Source organism: Nannobrachium achirus (assembly GCF_963921795.1).
Source record: "Nannobrachium achirus genome assembly, chromosome: 10".
NCBI lineage: Eukaryota > Metazoa > Chordata > Actinopteri > Myctophiformes > Myctophidae > Nannobrachium > Nannobrachium achirus.
The window spans coordinates 6495366-6520987 of NC_137819.1; the positions used below are offsets into that span (position 1 = coordinate 6495366).

General features: G+C 41.5%; 2 protein-coding genes across 2 annotated transcripts in view; both read right to left on the bottom strand.

Moving 5' to 3' along the window:
- LOC308292369 (uncharacterized protein) overlaps positions 1–17492 on the bottom strand; it is a gene marked incomplete at its 3' end in the record, with an annotated part of 206613 nt that extends 189121 nt beyond the window's left edge. Inside the window, exons 1-2 of the mRNA XM_080734682.1 lie at positions 17338–17492; positions 17148–17216 (exon numbers count right to left, since the gene is read on the bottom strand). Of these exons, the coding sequence (XP_080590808.1) occupies positions 17148–17216; positions 17338–17361 (93 nt within the window). The 5' untranslated portion in view covers positions 17362–17492. The remainder of the gene's footprint in view (positions 1–17147; positions 17217–17337) is intronic.
- On the bottom strand, positions 1885–12284 carry LOC308292265 (tubulin beta chain-like; the record flags this gene model as incomplete). The annotated part of the gene is made up of 2 exons (XM_080734580.1): positions 1885–1910; positions 11453–12284. 2 exons carry the CDS (start codon positions 12282–12284, stop codon positions 1885–1887), a joined length of 858 nt encoding a protein of 285 aa, XP_080590706.1.
- Positions 17493–25622: the final 8130 nt, after the last annotated feature.

Consider the following 25622-nt stretch of genomic DNA (forward strand, 5'->3'; position numbering starts at 1 on the left):
CTTTTAGGCTTTTAAGTTGCACATGGTAGATATGACACATGACCTAAATATACAAAGAAATTACTGACATATTTGACAACTTTAAACTTAAAAAAGAACATTGATTGTGGAAATAGCCGATCTACAAGCTCACAACGCGTCGCGATGCGACGTGTTGTGAGCTTGTAGATCTGATATTTCCACTATTTCTGACCTTTTTTTTAATATATGAACATTTTTAAACATGGAAACGATTATGACGATTATGAAAAATAATCACAATTATTAAAAAAAAAATCACGATTAGACGATTATGTAATAATTGTGACAGCCCTAGCTGAGATGTTAAAGAACACATCCGAATCATCATCACACAGACCAAACATAGTGGGCTTTACAGTAGAGTGCTTGTACAGTGATGCAGAGGGACCAAAGGTAGAGCTAATATCTTTTGATAAAAGATCCACAATTCTGTCATGTCTACATATATAAAGCCCCTTGTACGCAAAGCATCCGTTTAGGATGTGAGCCATGGTTTCAGTGATCTGTGCGTGTCCATGGGGTATACAGTGTGGGCTGTGACTGTAAGGAAGCCAGATGGAGAGATTCAGCTTAGTTGGTAAAACCTGCAGTCTGGCTTTTAGAGTGAAGATGGTAATGCTCTCGTCCAGAGCTACACTCTTAAACACTGCATGGGAGACGCTATGATCTGCAAAGGTGAGACAGCCCCTGCAGCAACGCGCGCGCGCACGCACACACACACACACACACACACACACACACACACACACACACACACACACACACACACACACACACACACACACACACACACACACACACACACACACACACACACACACACACACACACACACACACACACACACACACACACACACACACACACACACACACACCTCCTTTTAGTTGACCTTGTACCAGTGATTTGAACTGTCATGAAACTGTACTTTTTTCCATTGCAAACTTCTAATAAATTCTTCAATCAATCAATGAGACTTTGTTTTGGAGTATCTAAGCTTTCAGTTAAAGTTATACTATGTAACGTTTTTTATAAAACATATCTTAAAATTGTCCTAACTATTAAATCGCTAAAGTTTTAGAACCCCCACTCTGTTAATTTCAGCCCCAAAAGCCTTTTCTTTATTATGTTTTCTACATAGCTGTGACAGGGGCTGTATTTCCCAGCAAAATGATGTCATCTCCCACATGATACACTACCGGCCAATCACAGCGCGGATCATACACCACCGGCCAATCACAGCGCGGATCATACACCACCGGCCAATCACAGCGAGTCTTGCTGTCTCTAAAGGAAGTAGCTTCCCTCAGCAACTGTTTTTACATTGGTGAAGGAATCTTGCCTGCTACTCCCTCAATCCTGGTCTAAAAATGACGGGAGACGGCTCTACGGATGCGTATTGGCGAGGCGGAGGTGCTCGCGGCGTTCCGGTGGTCCGCGGCGACTCCGGCCAAGAAAAGCAATACCGCTACTGACCACTAGTTGAGCAGCTTCCACAGTACAGCTTTAACAGTAACTGCACAGCAGACGAACAGGGCCTCAGCGATGCCCAGTAAGGAGAAGAAACACATGCCTCTAGAGGTTATATATTTCCTGTCATAATTATACAGTATCATGTACATGAGTAGGCCTGCTGCTTTTTTTCTATTGCAAACTTCTAATAAAGTCAGTCAATCAAACACACACACTTATTCCTCTTTCCAAAATACAGACTTTTTGGTGCGAGAGCTGTTTGTTTCCCAGCTTTATCATGGTGACAGACTGCTAAGGGATTCAAGTAACTTACCACAGTATCTGTAAACCATTAATTTCTTTATGTTACATCACCAAGCAGCACATGGCCTGTCTGTCAAAATGACATCCCTAAAATTGGGCCACCAGCGCTGCTGCTGCAGGAAATTGACAGGAAATAAGATGACATTCTCCCACACTAATCCACACTACAGACCTGTCAGACGGAACCGACACAATGGGCTGGACCAGTCAGGACCTTGACCCAGTGGGGTGTGTTATAGCAATGTTTCTCAACCACTGTGCCTGGGGACCTTTGGTGTGCCCCTGAGAAGGGTCAAGTGTGCCCCTTGAAACTGCTTGAAAGCCAGTGTTGTATTTATCATTTTAAAAATGATTTAAAATAGTGAAAACAGCCGATCTACAAGCACACAACGCCTCGCGGTGCGAGGCGTTGTGTGCTTGTAGATCGGCTGTTTTCACTACCGTTGTGCGACAGCCTTGTATGATGAAGCAGGGCTTTAATTTGAGAAGAAACGTACAAATTTGAAACTTGGAGATACGAGGTTTCTTCCCGACAGTGACGATATTAACACCCCCGTATTATGTTGGTGTGCGCATGGATTCTTGGGACATGAAAAGTGTGCCCATGCAGAAAAAAAGGTTGAGAAACACTGTGTTATAGTGATGTGTCGTTCATGAGTGACTCGTTCATAAGGACCGAATCATTAGCAGGACTTGTGAACGATACGTTCACATTCACAAAATGTTAGGTTCATGCTATCGTTCACCCCTCCCCCCCCCCCCCCCCCCCACCTCCCCACCTCCCCACAAACCGCCTCCCAGGCTGGGAGCCTGGGAGGCGGACTTTTCCTCCTCCGAGCGAGACAGCCATGTGAGACATGCGAACATGAGCGGTGAACGCGAACGATTCGTTTGAACTGATCAATGCCGTGAACGTGAACGAAATGATTCGTTCACTGGCAAATGAACGGGATTGCACATCACTAGCACTGTGTAGATAGATAGATAGATAGATACTTTATTAATCCCGAAGGAAATTAATTTCGTTCAACAGCTCCAATGCAGTACATTCACACATGTTATCAATAAAAAGAGCATGATGAACATATAAAAACAATGCATCGGTGAAAAAAGACATAGCACAATAAAACTCATATAAAAAGTATAGGAAGACAATAATTAAGAGGAAAAAAATAAAACAAAACGTTCAAGAAGGACATAGCTAAAACTATAGTAACAGAATAAAAAAGGATTTAACTAGCCAACCCCCGTCCGTCTCCTCTCCCCCCCAGTACTTCATTATATATCCTAATGGCCCTTGGGATAAAAGAGTTCCCATATCGGTCTGTTTTGCATGATAGGGAATTAGGGATTTAAACCTATTACTAAATGTACTCTTTTGAGAGTGAAGTACTGTGTGCAGCGGGTGGCTGACATCGTCCAGTATGGACAATGTCTTGGCCAGAGTCCTTTTCTCTGCCATTGCCACCACCGAGTCCAGCTCAGCCCCTGTCAACTTGCCAGCCCGCCTATTGAGTGTTACACTGGGTCAGGGGTTAGTAGTGGTTAGGTGTAGGTCAAGAGTCAAGGCCACACACGCGACTGCGCACACGCACGCACGCACGGCTAAAAGATAACTGAGTCTTAATCTGACCCCCTGTCAGGTTCACCTGGCAGGGGGTCCATGTTCCCGCAACATGTTTCTGCAAGTTGTGTGAACTGTTGTGATAAAAGAAGGCTAGATAATGGAATACAACCACCACCCTAATAGTAAGGGAAAGTTAGCCTCATTGCTGGACCAATCTGGGAACTAAATCATTTCCAACATCTTTCTTCACAAATGTGTTCATAAAGGTGTCTACTATCACCTCTGAACTTTCTCAATCACAACTCCCTCTGGAAACTTTGAGGGAGCCAATCAAAGTTGGGGGTATCCCCTGGTGGCCTAGTAGTGGACCAGGCGCGCATACCATATAGGCGTTGCCATTTCGGCATCAATGCCTGTCGGCGTCGCCGGTTCGATTCCCGATCCGAGCGACCTTTGCCGTGTGTCACTCCCTGTCTCTCCCCCGTTTCCTGTCAGTCTACTGTCCTATCCAATAAAGGCAAAAAGCCCCCCCCAAAAAAGTTGGGGGTATCCCGAGGGCCTGGGATTAAAGGGGGGAAAAATGTTAATATTGTCAATATGAGCGTATGAGGTGTGTAAGTGGGGTATTTTCGGGCTGCTGAATCCATTCCAACCATTAGTTATCAGTAAAAATTACTCCTTGGCCATAAAATAGGCAACGCTTACTTTTCTATGTCCATAAGACATAATATTTGCGATAAAAAAATGGTTGGAGTGGGGTTTGAATTCATGAAAACTATTCGGTATGGACTTTGTAATACATCTTAAATACACATTGGCCAAATTGTCAAAGATTAGAGGCAGAAACTGAAAACATGCTCACTGAGCATGTAGATCTGCTATTTTCACAATAGAACAGTGTTATACAAAATGTAATGCCTAAACTCTTAGTGCTCGTCAGAGTGGTGGGGTCCCCAGTTAACAACCCATTTAGGCCTAGAATTATTGAATGCTTTAACCAGTGAAAAATAGCAGATATACAAGCTCACAGCGCCACGCTGCGAGCTTGTAGATCTGCTATTTCTGAAAAAGTCGTGAAAATGTTTGCAAATCATTGACTATATGTATGTATGTATTTGTAACTAAAATTTTGCTTCTGGGGGGTCCCTGGAACTATAAATATTTTGAAATGGGGGTCTGTGGCCTAATAAATATCAGTTTGGGGGTCCTTCACATGAAAAGGTTTGAGAACCACTGACATAGTAGTCTCTCAAGAACAGAATAACTGAGCTCCAGTTAAGTGAAAAGGACCTTTTCTTTGATGATGGCTGGCCAGATTGATGACATAGAAACATAGGTTTTTCAAAAAACCTTATAAGGATTCAAAAGACAATTTTGACCCGATAGAATCAGGTCAAAATTCTAATTTTCACGATTAAAAAAAAATAGCAGATCTACAAGCTTGCAGCGCGGGACTCGTGCCGCTCTGTGAGCTTGTATATCTGCTATTTTTCAATAGTTAAAGCATAAAATAATGATACACATTAATGTGTACCCGTTCTATGATTATTTTGGGGGTCGCGGCCTGAAAAGGTTGAGAACCACAGCACTATAGCACCACTGCTTTTGCTTGCCACCTTTTTCGTCACCGCTCCCTGTAGCCCCCGCTAGCCCCGCCTCCCCGTTCACCCTCCAAGCTCCTCTGTCTCAGACCTACAAGCGCACAAAGTGTCACATCGCGGCCGAAATTGATTATAGCTGTGACACTTTGTTAGCTATAAGTGTTTTGAAATAATAATCAAAATCTACAAAGTAACTAGTAAATAAGTGTTCATATGAATGTAGCATTACTGTTTGTTTAGACTTACCGTTTTCTTTTTTTTTTTTGTTCTTTCATTTTCTTTTTATTTACATATCTACTGCATAGTACTGTATTCTATTCGTCTGTCATTCAATGTTATATGAGATAATTAAATGGTTTCCTGTGGAAATAAGCGTAGTCTTTTCTAAGATCTCCTTTTAGTAGACCTTGTACCAGTGAACTGTACCGTCATGAAACTGTACCCTTTCCTATGCAAACTTCTAATAAAGTCTTCAATCAATCAAAAAAGCAGAGTAAAAATACAATATTTGAATGCGAGATGTAGATGAGTAGAAGTAAAAATATTGGAAATTGGAAAAAACGCAGGTACAAATATCTCAAAACTGTAAGTAAATGCACTTAGTTACTTTACACCACTGGCGTCATGTTGTCGGTAGTCTCTCAAGAACAGCCGAACTGAGCTAGAGTTAAAATTGAGCTCCAGTTAATGAAAAGGATCAACCTTTTCCTTGACGATGGCTAGCCAGATTGTGTCGTCGGCAGCAGGACAACAGGACAGCAGTTATTGTCAATTATCGTTATAGTTAAATTACAGCAATTAGTCAGCGGTTCCCAGGGGTCCTTGAGGGCGTTCCAAGGGGTCTTTACAGATCTGCATTCTCGAGAGTGCATGTGTACACTCTCAGAGTTATGGGTGGCCTAATCGGTAACCGGAATGGTGGGCACCGGGTATTTCTGGGCCCCATTTTTTGAGTTCAAGAATACTCTGCACTTCATACATATTAGAGAGGAAGAGAATTATGATTAAATTGGAACATTTGGCGAGAAAGTACAACTTGATGACATCACACAGTTGCACTTTACAATACAAACCCCAAAATCAATCTTCCAGTTCTAGGCAACACAGAACAGAAGGGGGGAACTTTTTTTCTATTTCCACACAACTCCTCTAAGTTATATTATTGACATAGTTCAATATTGAAAATGGGTGGTCTTCCCCTTTAAAGAATAAGAGACTTATTTTACGGGCCCTACCAATACCCCTTATCGACACGTTGTGAGCTTGTAGATCGGCTATTTGAACCGCTTTAAAATGTTTTTCACGATAGTAAAATAGTGGCAAGAGTGTTTTATCGTGTGCTTTATCGTCACGAGGAAGAGTATATTAACAACGATTGGTTAAAATGGTACATTTTGGGGATGTGCTTTGGAAAATGGTCGGAAATGGTGTGACGTGTAAAGTATATGGTAAGAAAAGGAAAGTGGTGTTGGTAACCATAGCATGTAAATGGCATGACATGACTTCCTAGAGTCCTGCAGTGATGTCATTACGTGCGCATCCCGCATCAAAAACTCATTCAAGTCGCCCAGGGACTCATTCATGTCATGGTCCTGGGGTCCCGGGGATGCGCCTCTATTGGAGTCCATGTTAAAATAATTTACCGGGTCGCGGTAAAAGAAAAACATTTTTAAATTCCACAGACACCACCATTGTTCATGCCATGGGTGAAAGCATCCTACTTTACCCTACGTTAACACAAATAAAATCCACGTAGAAAGTCTTAAACAGGCGATAGAAACGTCAATGTTTTGATTCCACGACGTCCGACGCCATTTTGCGCGCCCGAATTCATTAGGGGCACATGTTTTAGTAGTTTTAGCAGTTCTAAGTTCAATCATTAGCCAAATTGTAAAATAAATATAAGAAATAGGCAAACATTTTGAAAATAGCCGATCTACAAGCTCAAAGCGCTCGAAAACATTGTATTGAGGACTCATAAAACTTTTCTGGGACACATTTGAATGACCACCTGTGGGTCCCGGGACCCATTACATTGAAAACCTAGTAACATCACTGGTCCTGTAAGCTACAATAGCCAGTAGGGTCATTCTTTCAATGTATTTGAATGCAAACGAGAGCCGAATTAAGGCCTTTAGCCTGGAAGCTGACGGCTCAGAGATGACAATGGAGTGCCAGTTGAACCATTGTCACATCAACAGACACCAGTAATTGATTGTTTTACTGAACTGTTTCGACAAAGGAGTGTCGGGAGGGTCTCACCCCACGGAGGTTAGGTTTAGGGCAAGGGTCTTCAACAGGGGGGGGGTCCCCAGAGTTACTTCAGGGGGTCCTCCAAATCTTGGTGTGATAGAAACGCTTTTCCTCCTTTTTTATATTAACCGCTTGAACCCTAGTGTCCATATTCTGAGAACTTTAGCCAAAAATAGCAGATCTACAAGCTCACAACGCCTCGCGCCGCGAGGCGTTGTGAGCTTGTAGATCGGCTATTTTTTGGCCAAGAGCGTTGGTTTAAAGCGGAAAAAGAGCAGACTAAGTACAAACGGAAACGTCAAGTGTATTACTTATTGACGATTCAAGTGGTTAAATATCTGAAAACACAAATTGACATGAATCCAAAATACACTGATGATTGTGCTGTCAAACGATTAAACTATTAGGAATCTATGAAAAGGTAGTGGGGGTCCTTGCTTCATCTCTCTCTCAACTAAGGGGTCCTTGGCCTGAAAACGTTGAAGACCCCTGGTTTAGGGTAAGGGTTAGAGTTGGGTGTCGAACAGATGGCACGTAGTAACAGCGAAACGCTCTCAAAGTAGGCAACGGTAGGCAAAGTTAGGCAAATCAACATCAACATATTTATGCTTCCAGACTACAGCCTCTATTCTGTTTTCTAGGCCTAGAATTATTGAATGCTTTAACCAGTGAAAAATAGCAGATATACAAGCTCACAGCACGGCACTGAGTGCCGCGCTGCGAGCTTGTAGATCTGCTGTTTTTGAAAAAGTCGTGAAAATGTGTATTTTCAAAGTGAACGTTTGTAACTCAAATTTTGCTTCTGGGTGGTCCCTGAACTAAATATTTTGAGATGGGGGTCCGTGGCCAAATACATATCATTTTGGGGGTCCTTCACATGAAAAAGTTTGAGCACCACTGACATAGTAGTCTCTCAAGAACTAACTGAGCTCCAGTTAAGTGAAAAGATCTTTTCTTTGACGATGGCTGGCCAGATTGCTGACATAGAAACATAGGTTTCTCACAAAAAAAACCTTAGAAGGATTCAAAAGACACTTATAGAATCGGGTAAAAATTCAGATGTTCACGATAAAAAAAAAATAACAAATCTACAAGCTCGGTGCCGCGCTGTGAGCTTGTATATCTGCTATTTTTCAATAGTTAAAGCATAAAATAATGATACACAATAATGTGTACCCGTTCTGAATGGGTTAAAACATAGGCTCTCAAACATTTTCATGTGAAGGACCACTAAACTGATATCGATTTGACATCGATTTGAAACCCTTTATTTCGGGGAAATCCATTGAGACCAGGGTCTATGTTTCAATGGTATGCCGAATACAAAAACAAAGGATTCTACAGACATTCCCCCTCTGAAAAGATGTTGTGTCGGGGATCCCCATTACCGACACGTTTGACTATCAGGGCAAAACCAATGTGGAAACACCTAGCCTCGCGTTGTCAGACACAGAGTCTGGCCTCGCGTTGTCAGACACAGTCTGGCAACACGTTATCTCTCAAGAAAGGATTCTCTGACGCTAAGCAAGAGAATCTGTCATTAAAAAAAACTTTTCCTTGATGATGGCAAGCCAGATTGGGCAACACAAGGCTAGGAAACATCACCTTCTTGCAATCCCCCCAATGACTATAGAGATCATGATCATGTGATTGTGATCATGTTGCGTGAAATGTGGATAAAATCTGAAGGAGTCATATAAAAAATGTTTTACGCAAGTCAGCCTCCTGGTGGCGCCATATAATGCAAATTTGAGAAATGCAGGGAAAAGGTTTATCTTTAGCCTGTAGGGAGTGTGCATACAATGTTTTACAGTGATCGGTGGAGTTATAGAAAAAACTAGACCAGGTCAACCTGGTTGTGCCAGACCCCCTGTCTGTCATCATCATTTATGACATCATGCCTTTTGTAGGCATGTCATCATCATGTCATCATCATATATACCCTTTATATAGAAAACCCGGACAGACAGACCGACATTTGCTTATGTAGGCCTACCCATTTCATGGGTCTGGCAAACACAAATCAGGCTGGTGTAGCGCCACCATGAGGCTGATTTTACCATTTTTAAGTGACGTCGGCCTAGTGGGAATATGCGTGCAAAATTTCATGATTTGAGGCATTTTGTTCAAAACGGAGCAGTCCTGCAAACTTTGTAAGGCAATCTTAGCCAATCAGGATGGATTATGAAATATCGGAAACACCCATTTTGTTTAATGACTATCAGAGATACTGTGTACCGATTTGCGGGATTTTTGGACAATATGTGTAGCGGTACTATCCAAAACTATGTTTTGCACAAATTCGCCTCCTGGTGGCGCTATAACAGGCCGATGTGAAAAATTTGGGGCAGAGGTTTGGCTCTGGCACCCAGGGAGTGTACGACGTGCCCACTAGTTTCGTTGCCCATCATGGCAACGGCGCCGTAGATTTAGGGCTGTCACAATTACTACATAATAATCGTCTAATCGTGATTATTTGACATTATCGCAATTATTTTGTCATAATCGTCATAATCGTGAATGTTGAAAAATGTCCGAAATAGTGGAAATAGCAGATCTACAAGCTCACAACGCGTCGCATCGCAACGCGTTGTGATCTTGTAGATCGGCTATTTCCACTATCAAAGTTATTTTTTAAGTAGTAAGTTGTCATTTCTTTGTATATTTAGGTTATGTGTCATATCTACCATGTACAACTTCAAAGCCTAAAAGCCAAACAGAAATGTAATTATCAACGACAAAAACACAATTAAATCGTTAATCGCCAATTATTTGAGTGACAATTAATCGTCATGTAAAATGTCATATCGTGACAGCCCTACGTAGATTAGCTGTACACAGACAGAAGGAGAGGACGGACAGACACACACACACACACACACACACACACACACACACACACACACACACACACACACACACACACACACACACACACACACACACACACACACACACACACACACACACACACACACACACACACACACACACACACACACACACACACACACAGGGTGCAAAACATAGTCTCCCCATGCCTTTCGGCTGGTGGAGACAATAATAATTAAGAGAGCACTAAAGACTTTCCTTTTCAACAAAGCATATAGCTGTATTGATTGATTGATCGATCGATTGATTGATTGATGCATAGGGCTGTCACGATATGACATTTAACATGACGATTAATTGTCACTCAAATAATTGGCGATTAACGATTTAATTGTGTTTTTGTCATTGATAATTACATTTCTGTTTGGCTTTTAGGCTTTGAAGTTGTACATGGCAGATATGAGACATAACCTAAATATACAAAGAAACTAGACCAGGTCAACCTGGTTGTGCCAGACCCCGGTTCTGCCAACCCTCTGGGCCTATAAATGTAATGGTACATTTATAGGCTGTCTGTCCCTTTATAGGCTGTCTGTCCCTCCCTCATATCATCATCATTTGTGACATCATTGTGACCAAATATGGAGAAAAGAGGGAGGGACAGACCGACAGACAAAGCCTTTTGCTTTGTCTGTCGGTCTGTCCCTCCCTCATGTCATTGTGATGACATGAAGGCTTTGTCTGTCGGTCTATCCCTCCCTCATGTCATCATCATGTCATCATCATGACCATCTATGGAGAAAAACAGGACAGACAAAGCCTTATGTAGGCCGACCCTCTGGGTCTACTGTTCTTAAAAAAAGGTATTTAAATAAAAGTTCTTATATTTGTATTTTCTTATGAGATTGAAAAATAAAAAATCTATTTAAAGATTTTAAATAAAGAAATGTAAATAAATAAAATAAATAATAAAATAAATATTAAAATGAAAATCTGTAAATAAATAAAATAAAAAATAAATACAAAACATACTTTCTTTTTTATGAGTTCATAATAAATAAATTGTAAGTGTAGCTTATCTAATCATTGGGTGTTAATATTATAGATTGTCACACGTCATGTTCATGTTCTTGGATATGTAAGACCGTGGTACTGAAATGTTCTGTATTGTTATATGTGGTTTTCTTGACCAAATTACTAAATATATAGGTCTGACATGCTCCTTGAAATATATAGTCAATTATATCTGGTTCATTCAACTTAAGGAAATATTCCTTAGTGGATGTGAAAGCCATTAGAGCCTGCACAGGGCTATTGACGAAACAAAGGTTGCGCTCTTCAGGAGAGCCTGTATTGTTAACAAATTTAAGGGGAACTCTGATAGAGGCCACTCCACTGTTACCCTGAATGGTGCTGTGCATCGATCCTGCAGTCTCTGTGGAATCGCTAGCTAGTATAGCCTCTAGCCTGGGCATCTTGTTGGGTGGCTGGTGGTCCGAGTATGACAACAGGTCATTCATGTTGCTCTCGGACTCCGTGAACTCCATCTCGTCCATGCCCTCGCCCGTGTACCAGTGCAGTTGGGCCTTGCGACGGAACATGGCGGTGAACTGCTCCGAGATGTGCTTGAACAGCTCCTGGATGGACGTGCTGTTGCCAATGAAGGTAGAGGCCATCTTGAGGCCGCGAGGCGGGATGTCGCACACGGACATCTTGCTGTTGTTGGGGATCCACTCGATGAAGTAGCTGGTGTTCTTGTTCTGCACCTTGAGCATCTCCTCCTCCACCTCGCGCATGGACATGCACCCGCAGAACATGGACGCCACGGTGAGGTAGCGGCCGTGGTGCGGGTCGCACGCCGCCATCATGTTCTTGGCGTCGAACTGCGACGCAAAGCCCAGCAGGAAGAAGTGCAGGTGGGGGAAGGGGATCATGTTGACGGCCAGCTTACGCAGGTCGGCGTTGAGCTGGCCAGGGAAGCGCAGGCAGGTGGTGACACCGCTCATGTTGGCCGACACCAGGTGGTTGAGGTCGCCGTAGGTGGGCGTGGTGAGTTTGAGCGTGCGGAAGCAGATGTCGTAGAGCGCCTCGTTGTCCATGCAGAAGGTCTCGTCCGTGTTCTCCACCAGCTGGTGCACGGGCAGCGTGGCGTTGTAGGACTCCACCACCACGTCGGACACCTTGGGCGAGGGCGCCACGATAAAGGTGTTCATGATGCGGTCTATTTCCCTCATGATGTCTAAGTCCTAAAACCTTCTCTGCAATAAATGTAAATACAAGCTTCTACCTATAGGCTTCTCTCCTTATCCCTGTCTATGTTTGAAGTTAAAGAGATTGTTTGACCTGGCAGGTTATATGGTCGACCAGAACTCTGGCCTGACGTCACACACAATGCAAACCTTTGCCTGACAACCCCCTGTCTGTCATCATCATTTATGACATCATTTGTCTGCCTTTTGTAGGCATGTCATCATCATGTCATCATCATATATACCCTTTATATAGAAAACCAGGACAGACAGACCGACATTTGCTTATGTAGGCCGACCCTCTGGGTCTGGCAATTACTGACATATTTGACAACTTACTACTTAAACTAGACCAGGTCAACCTGGTTGTGCCAGACCCCCTGTCTGTCATCATCATTTATGACATCATGCCTTTTGTAGGCATGTCATCATCATGTCATCATCATATATACCCTTTATATAGAAAACCCGGACCGACAGACATTTGCTTATGTAGGCCTACCCATTTCATGGGTCTGGCAAAAATAACTTTGATGGTGGAAATAGCCGATCTACAAGCTCACAACGCGTCGCATCATAGATCTGCTATTTCCACTATTTTTGACTCTTTTTTGCCAGACCCATGAAATGGGTAGGCCTACATAAGCAAATGTCGGTCTGTCCGGTTTTTCTCCATAGATGGTCATGATGATGACATGATGATGACATGCCTACAAAAGGCAGAATGTCACAAACGATGATGACAGACAGACCCAGAGGGTTGGCAGAACCGGGGTCTGGCACAACCAGGTTGACCTGGTCTAGTTTTAATATATGAACGTTTTTCAACATGGAAACGATTATGACGATTATGAAAAATAATCACGATTATGTCAAATAATCACGATTAGACGATTATGTAATAATTGTGACAGCCCTATTGATGCGTGCCCAGACATCGGTGGTGCCCACTGTGTTTTGGTGCCCTGTGTTCCCAGGACGCAGTAGGTTTGGTGCCCAGGTCAGAAATATGTGTGCCCACTAGGGCTGTCACAATTATTACATAATCGTCTAATCGTCATTATTTGACATTATCGCAATTATTTTGACATAATCGTCATAATCGTGAATGTTGAAAAATGTCAGAAATAGTGGAAATAGCTGATCTACAAGCTCACAACGCGTCGCATCGCGACAACTTTCTACTTAAAAAATTACATTGATAGTGGAAATAGCTGATCTACAAGCTCACAACGTGTCGCATCAGCTTGTAGATCTGCTATTTCCACTATTCTTTACTTTAAAAAAATATGTATATGATACATCTTCAACATTCACGATTATGACGATTATGAAAAATAATCACGATTATGTAAAATAATCGCGATTAGACGATTATGTAATAATTGTGACAGCCCTACGTGTCTGTAGCCTGCCATACCTCTCATGATCACACACACAGACCACCCACACACACACACACACACACACACACACACACACACACACACACACACACACACACACACACACACACACACACACACACACACACACACACACACACACACACACACACACACACACACACACACAGCAAGGGGTCAATCGGTCAGGGGTCATTGAGGTCAACACAAGCCCAGAATCGGCCAGACATGCACGCACGCACGCACGCACGCGCACACACACACACACACACACACACACACACACACACACACACACATAGAAATTTCACTAGCCCTTTAGAGAGTTGGATTAGATCATTTTAAGGTGTTTGTACTTGAGTATTTCCAATAGTTTTACTTCTACTACACATACCTCAACCGCTGCATACACCTCAAGGTGCGCAGGCCTCCACCGCTCAGTTCACACAGGTGTGATTTGTTACATCAAACCCTGCTAATAGGTTGGGGTGGCTCATTTAATATACTGTCACTAAAATATGCAAGCCTAATCAATCAATCAACACACAGCGGACAATCCGGACATGCGTAAAAGCTAGCCTGTTCCGTCGCAGTGTGAATGAATCTCAATGTTATATGAGATACTGTTGCATCTGATCAGAATAATTATGAAGGAATGTTCACACCACGTCTTAGATCTTCTGGTTTATTTCTAAGTTCACAAGCATCTCTTTACAAAACACAGCACAAGTATGACAGCCGTCTCCTGTCCTCTCTCTAGGACAGGGGGTCTCCTTTCTCTCTGAATCATGAGCAGAAAAACCAACGCACACTTGTGGGTGACTCCTTTTATATGATCATTAAAACAAACACGCACAAAGAGAAAAGAGGGGGCAGGTGCCTAAATCTAAGAGACACCATTAAACTAATTAGAAAAGAGAGTCCATGCTCAAACCCCCTTCCAGTATCTCCTTGTAAGTGCTTGGTCTTAATTGCACCTTTCATGAACACCACCATGACAGGTATGTGGCATAGTGACAGATGTGCTCTCCATCAGCTGAGTGCCCATTGTTGCAAGTCAAAGTACACATGATGACAATAACCTAAGTGCATGTTGCCAGAGTTATGGCTAGACTCAGACAGCCTAGCAAGACAATCAATACATTGATTCACCAATCAATACATTAATTTACCAAACGCCTTAAACCCAAATAGTTACCCATCTGGTCATTTGGAACTGGCTCTTTATGTCACTCTTAAACTTTGACCTTCAACACATTCGGCCCCCAGCTGCAGAACATCGAAATACAAAGGATCTATTTTCATTACTATAAAGGATCTAATTTCATTACTTTAAAGGATCCTAGTCTCCCTAGATGCTACAATACTTAAAGTGTGGTTCCTGTGGAAATAAGCCGTAGAGCTTTCTAGGATCTCCTTTTAGTTGACCTTGTACCAGTGATTTGTACTGTCATGAAACTGTACTTTTTTTTCTATTGCAAACTTCTAATAAATTCTTCAATCAATCAATCAATCAATGACACTTCGTTTTGGAGTATCTAAGCTTTCAGTTAACAGTAACTGCACTGCAGACAAACAGGGCATCAGCGATGCCCAGCTAAGGAGAAGAAACACATGCCTCTAGAGGTTATATATATCATAATTATACAGTAGGCCAGGGGAGCCCAAAAGGTAGATTGTGATCTACCAGTAGATCACAAAGGCTGTGCAGGTAGATCACATGACATGCCCCTATACAAATATATTTAAAATATAAAGAAGAATATGTACAAACACAAATCACAAAACCCCTCTTTTTGGCATCTGTCACTTGAAATAAGGTGACTTGATTATTTGACATCAAGAAGTGCCTGTCAGCACATATATTGTAAAATGAATAACGAAAGAATAAAACAAAAACACATTATTTTGGTGTAGGCCAGATTAGAGTTCTGTCATGTCATCTAAAGTAGTCAAACCCACCAATGCAATGCTTTTTTGTCAAGAGTCAGTAGCATTTACAAAAAATTGCGACCGTCCCCCACTATTTCCCATTTCAAGTGGGTTTGTCCTATTATGTAATGCCAGGGCCAGTATTCCAAATTCCCCTTAGCCCCCTTTTTTTCTTTGGGGTAGATCATGTCGAGCTGGTCACGTTAAAAGTAGCTCTCAAGTCAAAAAAGTGTGGGCACCCCTGCAGTAGGCTATCATGTACATGAGTAGGCCTACTGCTGCGACTTGCAGGAGGGGCGACACACGCGCAGTGGCGTCAGTTCAGCAAAAGCTAAGGTATGGCAACATGACTGGTGTCTTGCGCGTGCAAGACACCAGTCATGTTGCCATACCTTAGCAACAGGCACGATGAATTCATTTTAAGAAGTACATTTTATTATTTCCCCCTGTTCAACAACAGGGGATGGCAAGCTATGGCAGCTGCCATACCGTGGCAACAGGGCCTGTAGCCTATTAGTATTAGCCAAGGTATGGAATTGGAAGCTGCAGCTGCCATAGTAAAAATAACGTATAACGCAGTAATGTATGGTGTTTTTTAAGAGACTCTTTCAACCATGGACCAGGACTTTTATTGGTCTGTGGTATGTACCACAGTTAACAAACTGTGGAACACCTGCTGTGTAATGACAATCAAGCAAGAGGTGGTCTTTAAGCAAATAGTCACTGAGCTGAAGAGACAAAGAACTTTGGACTCGAAAAAAAACGTACTGAAGCCGTGGCACCTTTTGAGCTTGTAACTCTGTATATATTTTTATTATATTTCTATTTTTCCTTTCTACTTTATTATGTGCTTTCTATTTAAAGGACTATTTTGGGCTAGATGTTGAAAAAAAAAAAAGAAAAAAGGGGAGGATTTATAAGAAAAGTAATGCCCTTACATATATTTCCTGTACTTAATAATGTAATTACATTCTAATATATTGACATGCCTGTTTCTGATTTGTTTGTATGGATGTAAATGCTTAAAAAAAATGACTGTAAACTGCAAATTCACAATAAAGTTTATTTAAAAAGCAGCTGCCATAGCCATACCCAATTGACGCCTCTGCACACGCGTTTTCACTTATTCGCGCGCTAGCGAGAGTGGAAACAGAAACATGATACAAGTGTTTCTGGTCCAAGTTATACGTTAGTACCCAGACCGTTTCTGAGTCTACTGTCTGGCATTATGACTCCAAACAAAGTGTTGGACTTGGATTTGAACTGCTCAAGAGCAAAGACTCGAGACTGTCTACTATGGTCTTGCAAAAGGGAATTTATTATTTATAATTATTGTTATTATAATTGTTATTTAGCATGCAGTTATATGTTTGAGCTCCATTGCACAGTCAGCAGGAACCGAATTAGACAAGTGTCGAAACGTTTCAAACTCTGTTCGGGTTTCCGGGGATGGTGTTGTTTTCTTTATTGTGGTTTCCAGTTATGTATTATTATAATTATTATGACATACCTGTTGATGTGCCTTGGATCTCAGATGGTTCTTCAAGTGGCCGAAAGAGGAACTCTCCTCAAGGCAGACCTAAGAAAAAAGCAGAAAACAACGCTCTCTACATTACCTCGTAGACAGAAACTGTGACATTCACACGAGGAAAAACAGAACAATAACAAAAAACACGCAAAAGTTTGTCTTATTTGTTTACCTGGCAGAAGAGTCCTGGAGCCATGCTGGTGCGATAGTGAATCTTCAACCAAAAACTGACCCGGAAAACATTGGGTTCGGATGTTCGGAACGGAATGGATCCGACATCAGAGGAATCTGCTTGTTGTATTCCCTGGAGATTAAACGGTCCGTACGTGTCTGATGGGATATTACATACCAGCAGTGATCACAAGATCCCCGTTACGATTGTTTTGCGCTGCAGTGAAAAACGGATCATACTCTAGTCTAGTGTATGCCTGGTGGTCACCGACACTTTCTTTTTCCCCTGTTGAGGAAATCAGTGTTGCCAGGTTTTGTGAGAGAGTGAGAGAAATAGGCAACCCGGGTCTATGAAGAGAAGAAGCTATGGGCCACATGATGAGGCGCACACACTCTCAGCGACGGGTGAGGTTCTATATGGGGCTAACTCTAACCTTATACCAATTATTAGGCTATTTGAAAATAGTAGATAGGGGGGTCTTCGGACAATTTGAGGGGGTCCATTAATGAAACATTTCCATTATGTTTGGACAACATTAAGAAGTTAAAGGAGTTGTTCACCCACAAAATGACTTTTTGATTGATTTGCCTACTCATCCCATGGAGACTTGAGTGCAATATATATATATATATATATATATATATATATATATATATATACACTGCTCAAAAAAATAAAGGGAACGCATAATCATTGCAATGTAACTCCAAGTCAATCACACTTTTGGGATATCAACCTGGCCAGTTAGGAAGCAACACTGATTATGAATCAGTTTCATCTGCTGTTGTGCAAATGGAAAAGACAACAAATGAGGCAATTTGCAAGACAACCCCTAAAAAAGGAATGGTTTTGCAGGTGGTGGCCACAGACCATTTGCCTGTCCTCATCCTTTCTGGCAGATTTTTGGTTAGTTTTGGATTTTGCCAGTGCCCTGACCACTAGAGGTATATGAGGCGGTATCTGCAACCCACAGAAGGTAGTGCTGCTCATCCAGGATGGCACATCAATGCGCACTGTGGCAAGAAGGTTTGCTGTGTCTCCCAGCACAGTGTCCAGAGCATGGAGGCCAGTACACCAGGAGACGTGGAGGGGGCCGTAGTAGGAGGACAACAACCCAGCCGCAGGACCGCTATCTGGTCCTTTGTGCAAGGAGGAACAGGAGGAGCACTGCCAGAGCCCTACAAAACGACCTTCAGCAGGCCACTAATGTGAATGTTTCTGCTCAAACTGTGGGAAACAGACTCCATGATGGTGGTATGAGGGCCCGACGTCCACAAGTGGGGCCTGTGCTCACAGCCCAACACCGTGCAGCCCGATTGACATTTGCCAGAGAACACATGGACTGGCAGGTCTATGTTGGGTTTTTTGGGTGTTCCCTTTATTTGTTTGAGCAGTGTGTATATATATATATATATATGGGTGGGTGACGTGACGTAGCGTTTTCGCTGTCCTCGGTGTCAAACATGTATAAATAAAAAATATATTTGTCAAAAACCTTCTGAATATTGTGCAGGACATTAAGCTTTATGTGAACTTACTCAAGATTAAAACATTTCATTCCTCATTTCTTCAGAATCTTCAACCAAACATGGTAAATGTCATCTGGTGTGACTGTCCCGACCTTGTTTCTCAAAGTGGGAACTTGAATAAAACTAAGAAAAAGAATTGCTAAAATTCATTTAAAAATGAATTTAGGCAAAAAAAATGTCTATTTGTGAGCCTATATCTTTACAAAGTCCAAGCATAATGTTTTCAGTCATTTCTGATCAAAAAGATTTTGTCCCCCAAACCAAAATCATCTGGTGTGACACTAGTTTGGAAAAATTAAACAGGCAATAATTTGGACACCTACTGGGCTAGAGAGGTCCTTCTTCTGTAAGGCTATTCAGCACTCCCAGCACAACTGCAAGACAGGTGTCTGAGGTGAGTTATGATTTTAACATTTTCATGAAATGCCATCTTGTTGAAACTTTGACAAGTGTGGCACTTCTGGATGTCATCTGGTGTGACACCTTTTTCATTAATAAAGCAAAAGTTATTTGAAACTTTGGTCATAATTACATGTAAATCTAGGTTGTTTTGTTATAGCTAGCATGTTGTTAGCATGCTAATGTGTACCTGGTAGCCTCAAGGTAGTCCTAAATGCAGAAAACGTCATCTGGTGTGACACTTCGTCATCTGGTGTGACATATCTGCTTGTCACGCCAGATGACTTGATTGTCACACCAGATGATATATACTGTATTTTCCTACAGACATAACAATAAATAACAAGTCCCATGTTTCTTTTGTCCATTTAAAACATTTTAACATGTTTAAAACAACGTTTTAAACATTTTTACATAATTTAATTTAGCTTCATTCGGTGATACAGCAAATTCATCAGACAGAGCAGAAACCCCTTCACAGAAACCTAAACCTTATATTGTGGTAACACTTTATAATAACTAACCGTTATAAGCAGTTAATATAAGACACTTGACAACAGAAAATGGGTGGTACAGAAAATGTGATTTTATTATTTCCAAAATACACAAACATACTGTATAGTGATGAATGAATGGATATGGAGGAAGGGCATAAACAAAACCATAGCTGTTCTTATCCTTACTTGGATACAGCAAAACAAAAAAAAAGAAGGAAAAAAAGTAGGACTACTAGTTATAGATTTAGCACAATTCAAATAAATTGATTAATTTGGACAAATTGCACATTGCACATAGCTTGCTTGCAAACAGTCTAGGTCCTGCTAGCTCAACCACCACACTTTAGCATAGCAAATATAGACAACAAAATACATTTTTTTAAAGAACATATAAATGAATTCTGGCCAACTAAATTGATACAAGATTAATTAATATTGCACTGTATAGACACATAATGAACTTGTGTACATGATGTTTACCATAGCTGCACCATAGAGTGAGCTGCACAGAGAATGGGGTCCTGTATCAACAGCAGTGCCCAAATAAAAGCCTAAAATAGACAGCTGGGTCCCTAAACATCAGTGGTGTAAAGTAACTAAGTAGATTTACTTAAGTACTGTACTTAAAAAGGAAAAGGGAAAAGCAGGATGTTGTAGTGGGAGAGAAAACATACAAGAACTGGGTGAAGAAAAAGAAGACTGGGACAGTTGGAGAACTCACTGATGTGTTCAACCAGAGGCTCAGTGCGATTGCAAGTCATCAGCTCAACTGGCTTCATCAGGTGAAGCAGTTCAGACACATCAAGGAGAGCATCCAACCCAATGAAATGGTCTTGCATATAGACTTTTCTGAGAACTATGCATGTAAACTAAACACAGAGATTCAGGCGTTTCATTTTGGTGGCAATAGGCAGCAGGCAACAGTGCATACCGGAGTTGCCTACTCAGTCAGTGGCTCCCAGTGCTATGCCACCATTTCACAGTCCTTACGCCATGATGAGCGTGCTGTGTGGGCACACATCAAGCCAGTTATTGATGATTTCCGAGGAAAACAAGACAATGCAATTGACACCCTGCATGTCCTCAGTGATGGGCCAGCAACCCAGTACCGGAATCGCACAAACTGCTTCCTCATGAGCAGCATTCCTTATACATGGGGATTCAAGAGGGTCACCTGGAACTTTTCAGAGCGTTCCCATGGAAAGGGCGCACCTGATGGTGTGGGAGGGGTGCTGAAGCGTAAGGCAGACATGTATGTCCTCGGAGGCAGTGACCTACAAACACCGAGGGATCTGTGTGAGTATTTACAGAAGTCCTCTGAAAAAGTCACTGTCATGTGGATCGAAGAAGAGAAGATATCCAACATGGATGAAATGGTCCCTCCATCAGTGCGTCCAGTGACTGGCATCAGCACTACGCACCAGGTTCTTTCTATCTTCCAGGGAAAGATAGTTTACAGAGACCTGAGTTGTTTCTGCCAGTTTCCTCAGATCTGCACCTGTCACAACCCACGAAAATTACAGTTCGACCAAGTCTCCAGGGCTGACAAGACAAGTGATGAGTAAGTATAACTAAATCATTCTCTTTGCCAATTTTATGATACCTGTAATTGTACCTGTTTAATGACAATAAAGTAACTTATGTCATCCATTCATTCCTTTTCTTCCTTAACTAAGTGGTGGCCCATCTGCGGAACTGCCCCCTTCCCAGGTCAGCTGCAGGCCCAAAACAGCTTCCGGAGCTCAGTGAGTATAACATACTTGGCAAACTTGAGGACTTGCTAGTAATTACATTTTACTACTAAAAACAATCTACCTGACAAATAAATTACATTTAAATGTCTCCTCCTGAAGGTCTTCTACTCAGGTGCTGGACACAAGTGCATCTATTGGAGAGGCCCAAGCTGAGGATTCAGACACCTCCTCAGATGAATACACACAAGGACAGTTTGTCATAATCAAATATGAGGGAAAGCCATATGTGGGGCAGATTGTTACCATTAATAAGGAGGGGCTAGAGATAAACTGCATGAATCAACTTGGAAAAATGAAAAATGGTTTTGTCTGGCCAAAGGGGCGAGACTGCATTTTCTACAAAGAGCAGGAAGTTGTCTGTGGCATAGCAGAACCGCAACAGGGCAAACGGTTTGCTACCCTCACCAAATGTGACTGGCTGATGTACAATACAGTCTAAATGTCTATACCCTCACCAAATGTGACTGGCTGATGTACAATGCAGTCTAAATGTCTATTCTAATCTAATCTAATACTTTTGTACTTTCACTCACTGGACTGGACAATGAGGTAAGGTAGGACCCGAGACAAACATAGCGAAAATAGCTGATCTACAAGCTCTCAACGCATTGTGCTGCGAGAGCTTGTAGATCAGCTATTTTCGGAGTTGCACAACCCAGCACTCTTTAGCTAGTGGAGATGTGGTGTAACGACATGATTCGTAAATACATTTGTTCAACTCAAAATGCTGTGTTCAAGTTCAGGAGACTTCGGAAAAAAGTAATACACCTGAATGCTGAGTTGTTTCCAATAATTGGTGTTAATAAAATGTTGCCTTGGCTCCCAGTGTGGCTATGCACCTTATTGTCTCTTTAAGATCCTTCTGCCGTGGGCCGGCAGAAGACTTAGGTGTGCGTAGCATTCCTGTGCACATCCTCATCATCCATCTACTACTACAATTCTTTGTTATCCTATGTTAAGGCCCAACAATACTATCCTGTTCAGAAATATTAAGGCCATGTTATTTAATGTTAAAGCAATTTTACTGTTGCTGTTTTTCCTGGGTAATTGTTTAATCAATCAGTAAAGTTCAGTACTCACTAATAGGTAGGTTAAAACACAGTTTGCTTTGACACATGAAGATATGGTCATCTGGTGTGACACTAAGTCATCTGGTGTGACATTCCAAATAGTGAGAAATCATACCTTTATTAATGATGAAACCGAAAAAATGTGTATGGTTTACATAGAAAATAGTATCAGGAAGAGTCACAAATATTTGTGTAATTTTAAAGAAAGTTTTTGTCAGAATAAAATTAAAATATGTTGAAAGATCGACAACATGGGCCTCACACAGAGTGTTGATTATGAAAAAAATATACAGATTCAATTAATTTTCACAAAACTATAGTGGATCACAGGTTAGTTATGATAAAGGACTTTGATAAAGTGAGTAACTTAAGAAAGGTGTACTCCATTTTCATTTTATGAACAATTATTGTCATGTCACACCAGATGACGGTTTTAGGCACAAGTACAACAAACTGCTCAATAGTCTGATTCCAATAAAATATCTAAAAACAAAATGTGTTTCCATAAAGTTGAGAGTGAGTAGAACAAAAGTAAATAATTTTTATGCCTGCTATTTAAAGTTTTTTAAAAAACATGTTTTTTGGGGCGTCACGTCACTGACCCATATATATATATATATATATATATATATATATATATATATATATATATATCCTTTAAACCTAAACTATATATATATATATATATATATATATATATATGTCACCGGATGTTAGAGAAACAGGACGGCCGAGAAACGGAGCACTCGCGGTGCCGCACGGGGCGGAACAAGCGGTCGCCCACAACAACGTCCTCCAGGCGGAGCCCATCGATTGTCCACGACATTGCAAGCGGCGCGAAGGCCAGCGGACCTTGGTCCTGCTCTTCGCCCCCGAGCGCCGCAGGCGCGAGTGGCCGCGAAGAGCGGGCCAGGGCCGCGCGGCCGGCGGAGCGCCGCGCGAGTTACGAAGCCGTGGTGAATGCAATCGTTATATTTATGCCCAGGCCGTAAGGCCTGGGCAAGCCCAAGATAAACGCTCATAGTAAGCTAATGGCTAAGCTAATGGCTAAGCTAATGGCTAAACACCGCCCAGCTAGGCTAGTAAATAAAGAAAGGGAGTCGCAAACGAGTGACGTCAGCGCCTGCACTAGTGAATGGCTGTCTATGGGCTGTCGTCGCCATCTGGTGGTGATTAGTGTGTGGTGAACGAAACAAGCGCTCTTACAATGAACGTCCTGAGTTACCCAAACATACTGTAACATATATATATATATATATATATATATATATCCTTTAAACCTAAACTACACTTTAGAAACAAGCCCAAAGTCGCTTATAATAAGCAAACGTGGCAACACTGTGGGAAAGGCAGGGGGGCGGTGCCTTAAGCCATCTGGCCTTTAGTCCAAACCCGCATGGTCCAAACTCCTCCCCAAGCCAACTACTAGCCAAGTCATAAAGTCATCAGTATGCTATGCACTGATCACTCATGTTGCAACTTTGTTTGCTTACTTACAGTTTAAAGATAACAACATTCAGGGGTGGGCAACTTTGATGATGGAGAGGGCCACTACACTCCAGAGGGCCACATTGCTTATATCTGCCAGGTGTGGGAGGCCCCTAATTAATGCAGTGTTTCTCAACCTTTTTTCTGCATGGGCACACTTTTCATGTCCCAAGAATCCATGGGCACACACACCAACATAATACGGAGGTGTAAATATCATCACTGTCGTCTGTCGGAAAGAAACCTTGTATCTCCAAGTTTCAAATGTGTACGTTTCTTTGCAAAGTAAAGCCCTGCTTCATCATACAAGGCTGTTGCACAACAGTAGTGAAAACAGCAGATCTACAAGCACACAACCGCCTCGCGGTGTGCTTGTAGACGGCTGTTTTCACTAGTTTAAATCGTTTTAAAATGATAAACACAATACTGGCTTTCAAGCAGTTTCAAGGTACACCAGGCACAGTGATTGAGAAACACTGGCATAATGTCTCTTTAACTTTTCTTTTTTTTATAATTATTTTTTTTATGATTCTACTGTAGCTTATGTCACACAAAAGTAGCAAAAATATGTTTTTTAACTTTTAGATCTGCTATTTTTGCTACTTTTGGATTGGAATCCTGAATATTTTTTGGTTATTTATTTTTTACATCTGTTAGCATTAACTGTTAACTTTATGAATTTAAATACAAATACATTAGACAAAAAAGACAATAACATTTTAATAATAGTCTGGTGCGGGTCATGTGTGCATGTTTGGAATTGTAAGTTACATCTGAAATCAATAATATACCGGTAGTAGGCCTATTCCGATATTAACCTGTGGGCCGCAGTGAAGGTGGGGGCTGCAGTTGCCCATGTACAGTATGAAATAAGCTATGGGAGATGTAAGGTCACATGACAAAAAGTTAATATTTTATGTTGGACCCAGATTAGATTATCTCAAATAATTAGCTGACATACCGAGGTACCAGCACTATATATTGTCTACACTTCTAAAGGATATTGTTGCACCAAAAATAGTTTAGGCTACCAATTATTTGGCCATTCATTATTTGGCATTTATTAGCTAAAATATGCCATCATTAGTTCAAACATGTATTTGTAAAGATGTCTATTTTTTAAATAATAATGTACACATTGTCTGAGTATTACTTATGAAATAACTTTTGTAAATGTGAAATAGCTCAGACTTAGTCACTTTGGCAATGACACAATAGGTGGCAGTGTTGCTCTATCCAGTGAGTAAGTTGGCCTTACTGACCAACTAGTCCAGACAAACTAGACATTTTTTTTTACCTAAAGGCAAGTCATTCTAACAGTCCTTCACAGACCATATCTATCACCAAAATACAAAAAGTCATTTTAGTTGCGGAAACATGTTTCATTGAAATCGATCCATGACTGCCAGACTGCCAATTATTATCAAAAATCCCTATAAAATGGTCAAATTTCCATTGGCCTGAGATTTCAATAAACTTCAAATGACTTTTTGAGGTGAATGCATTCACATAAAATATCCCAATTGAACCAATATAACAGCACTTGGC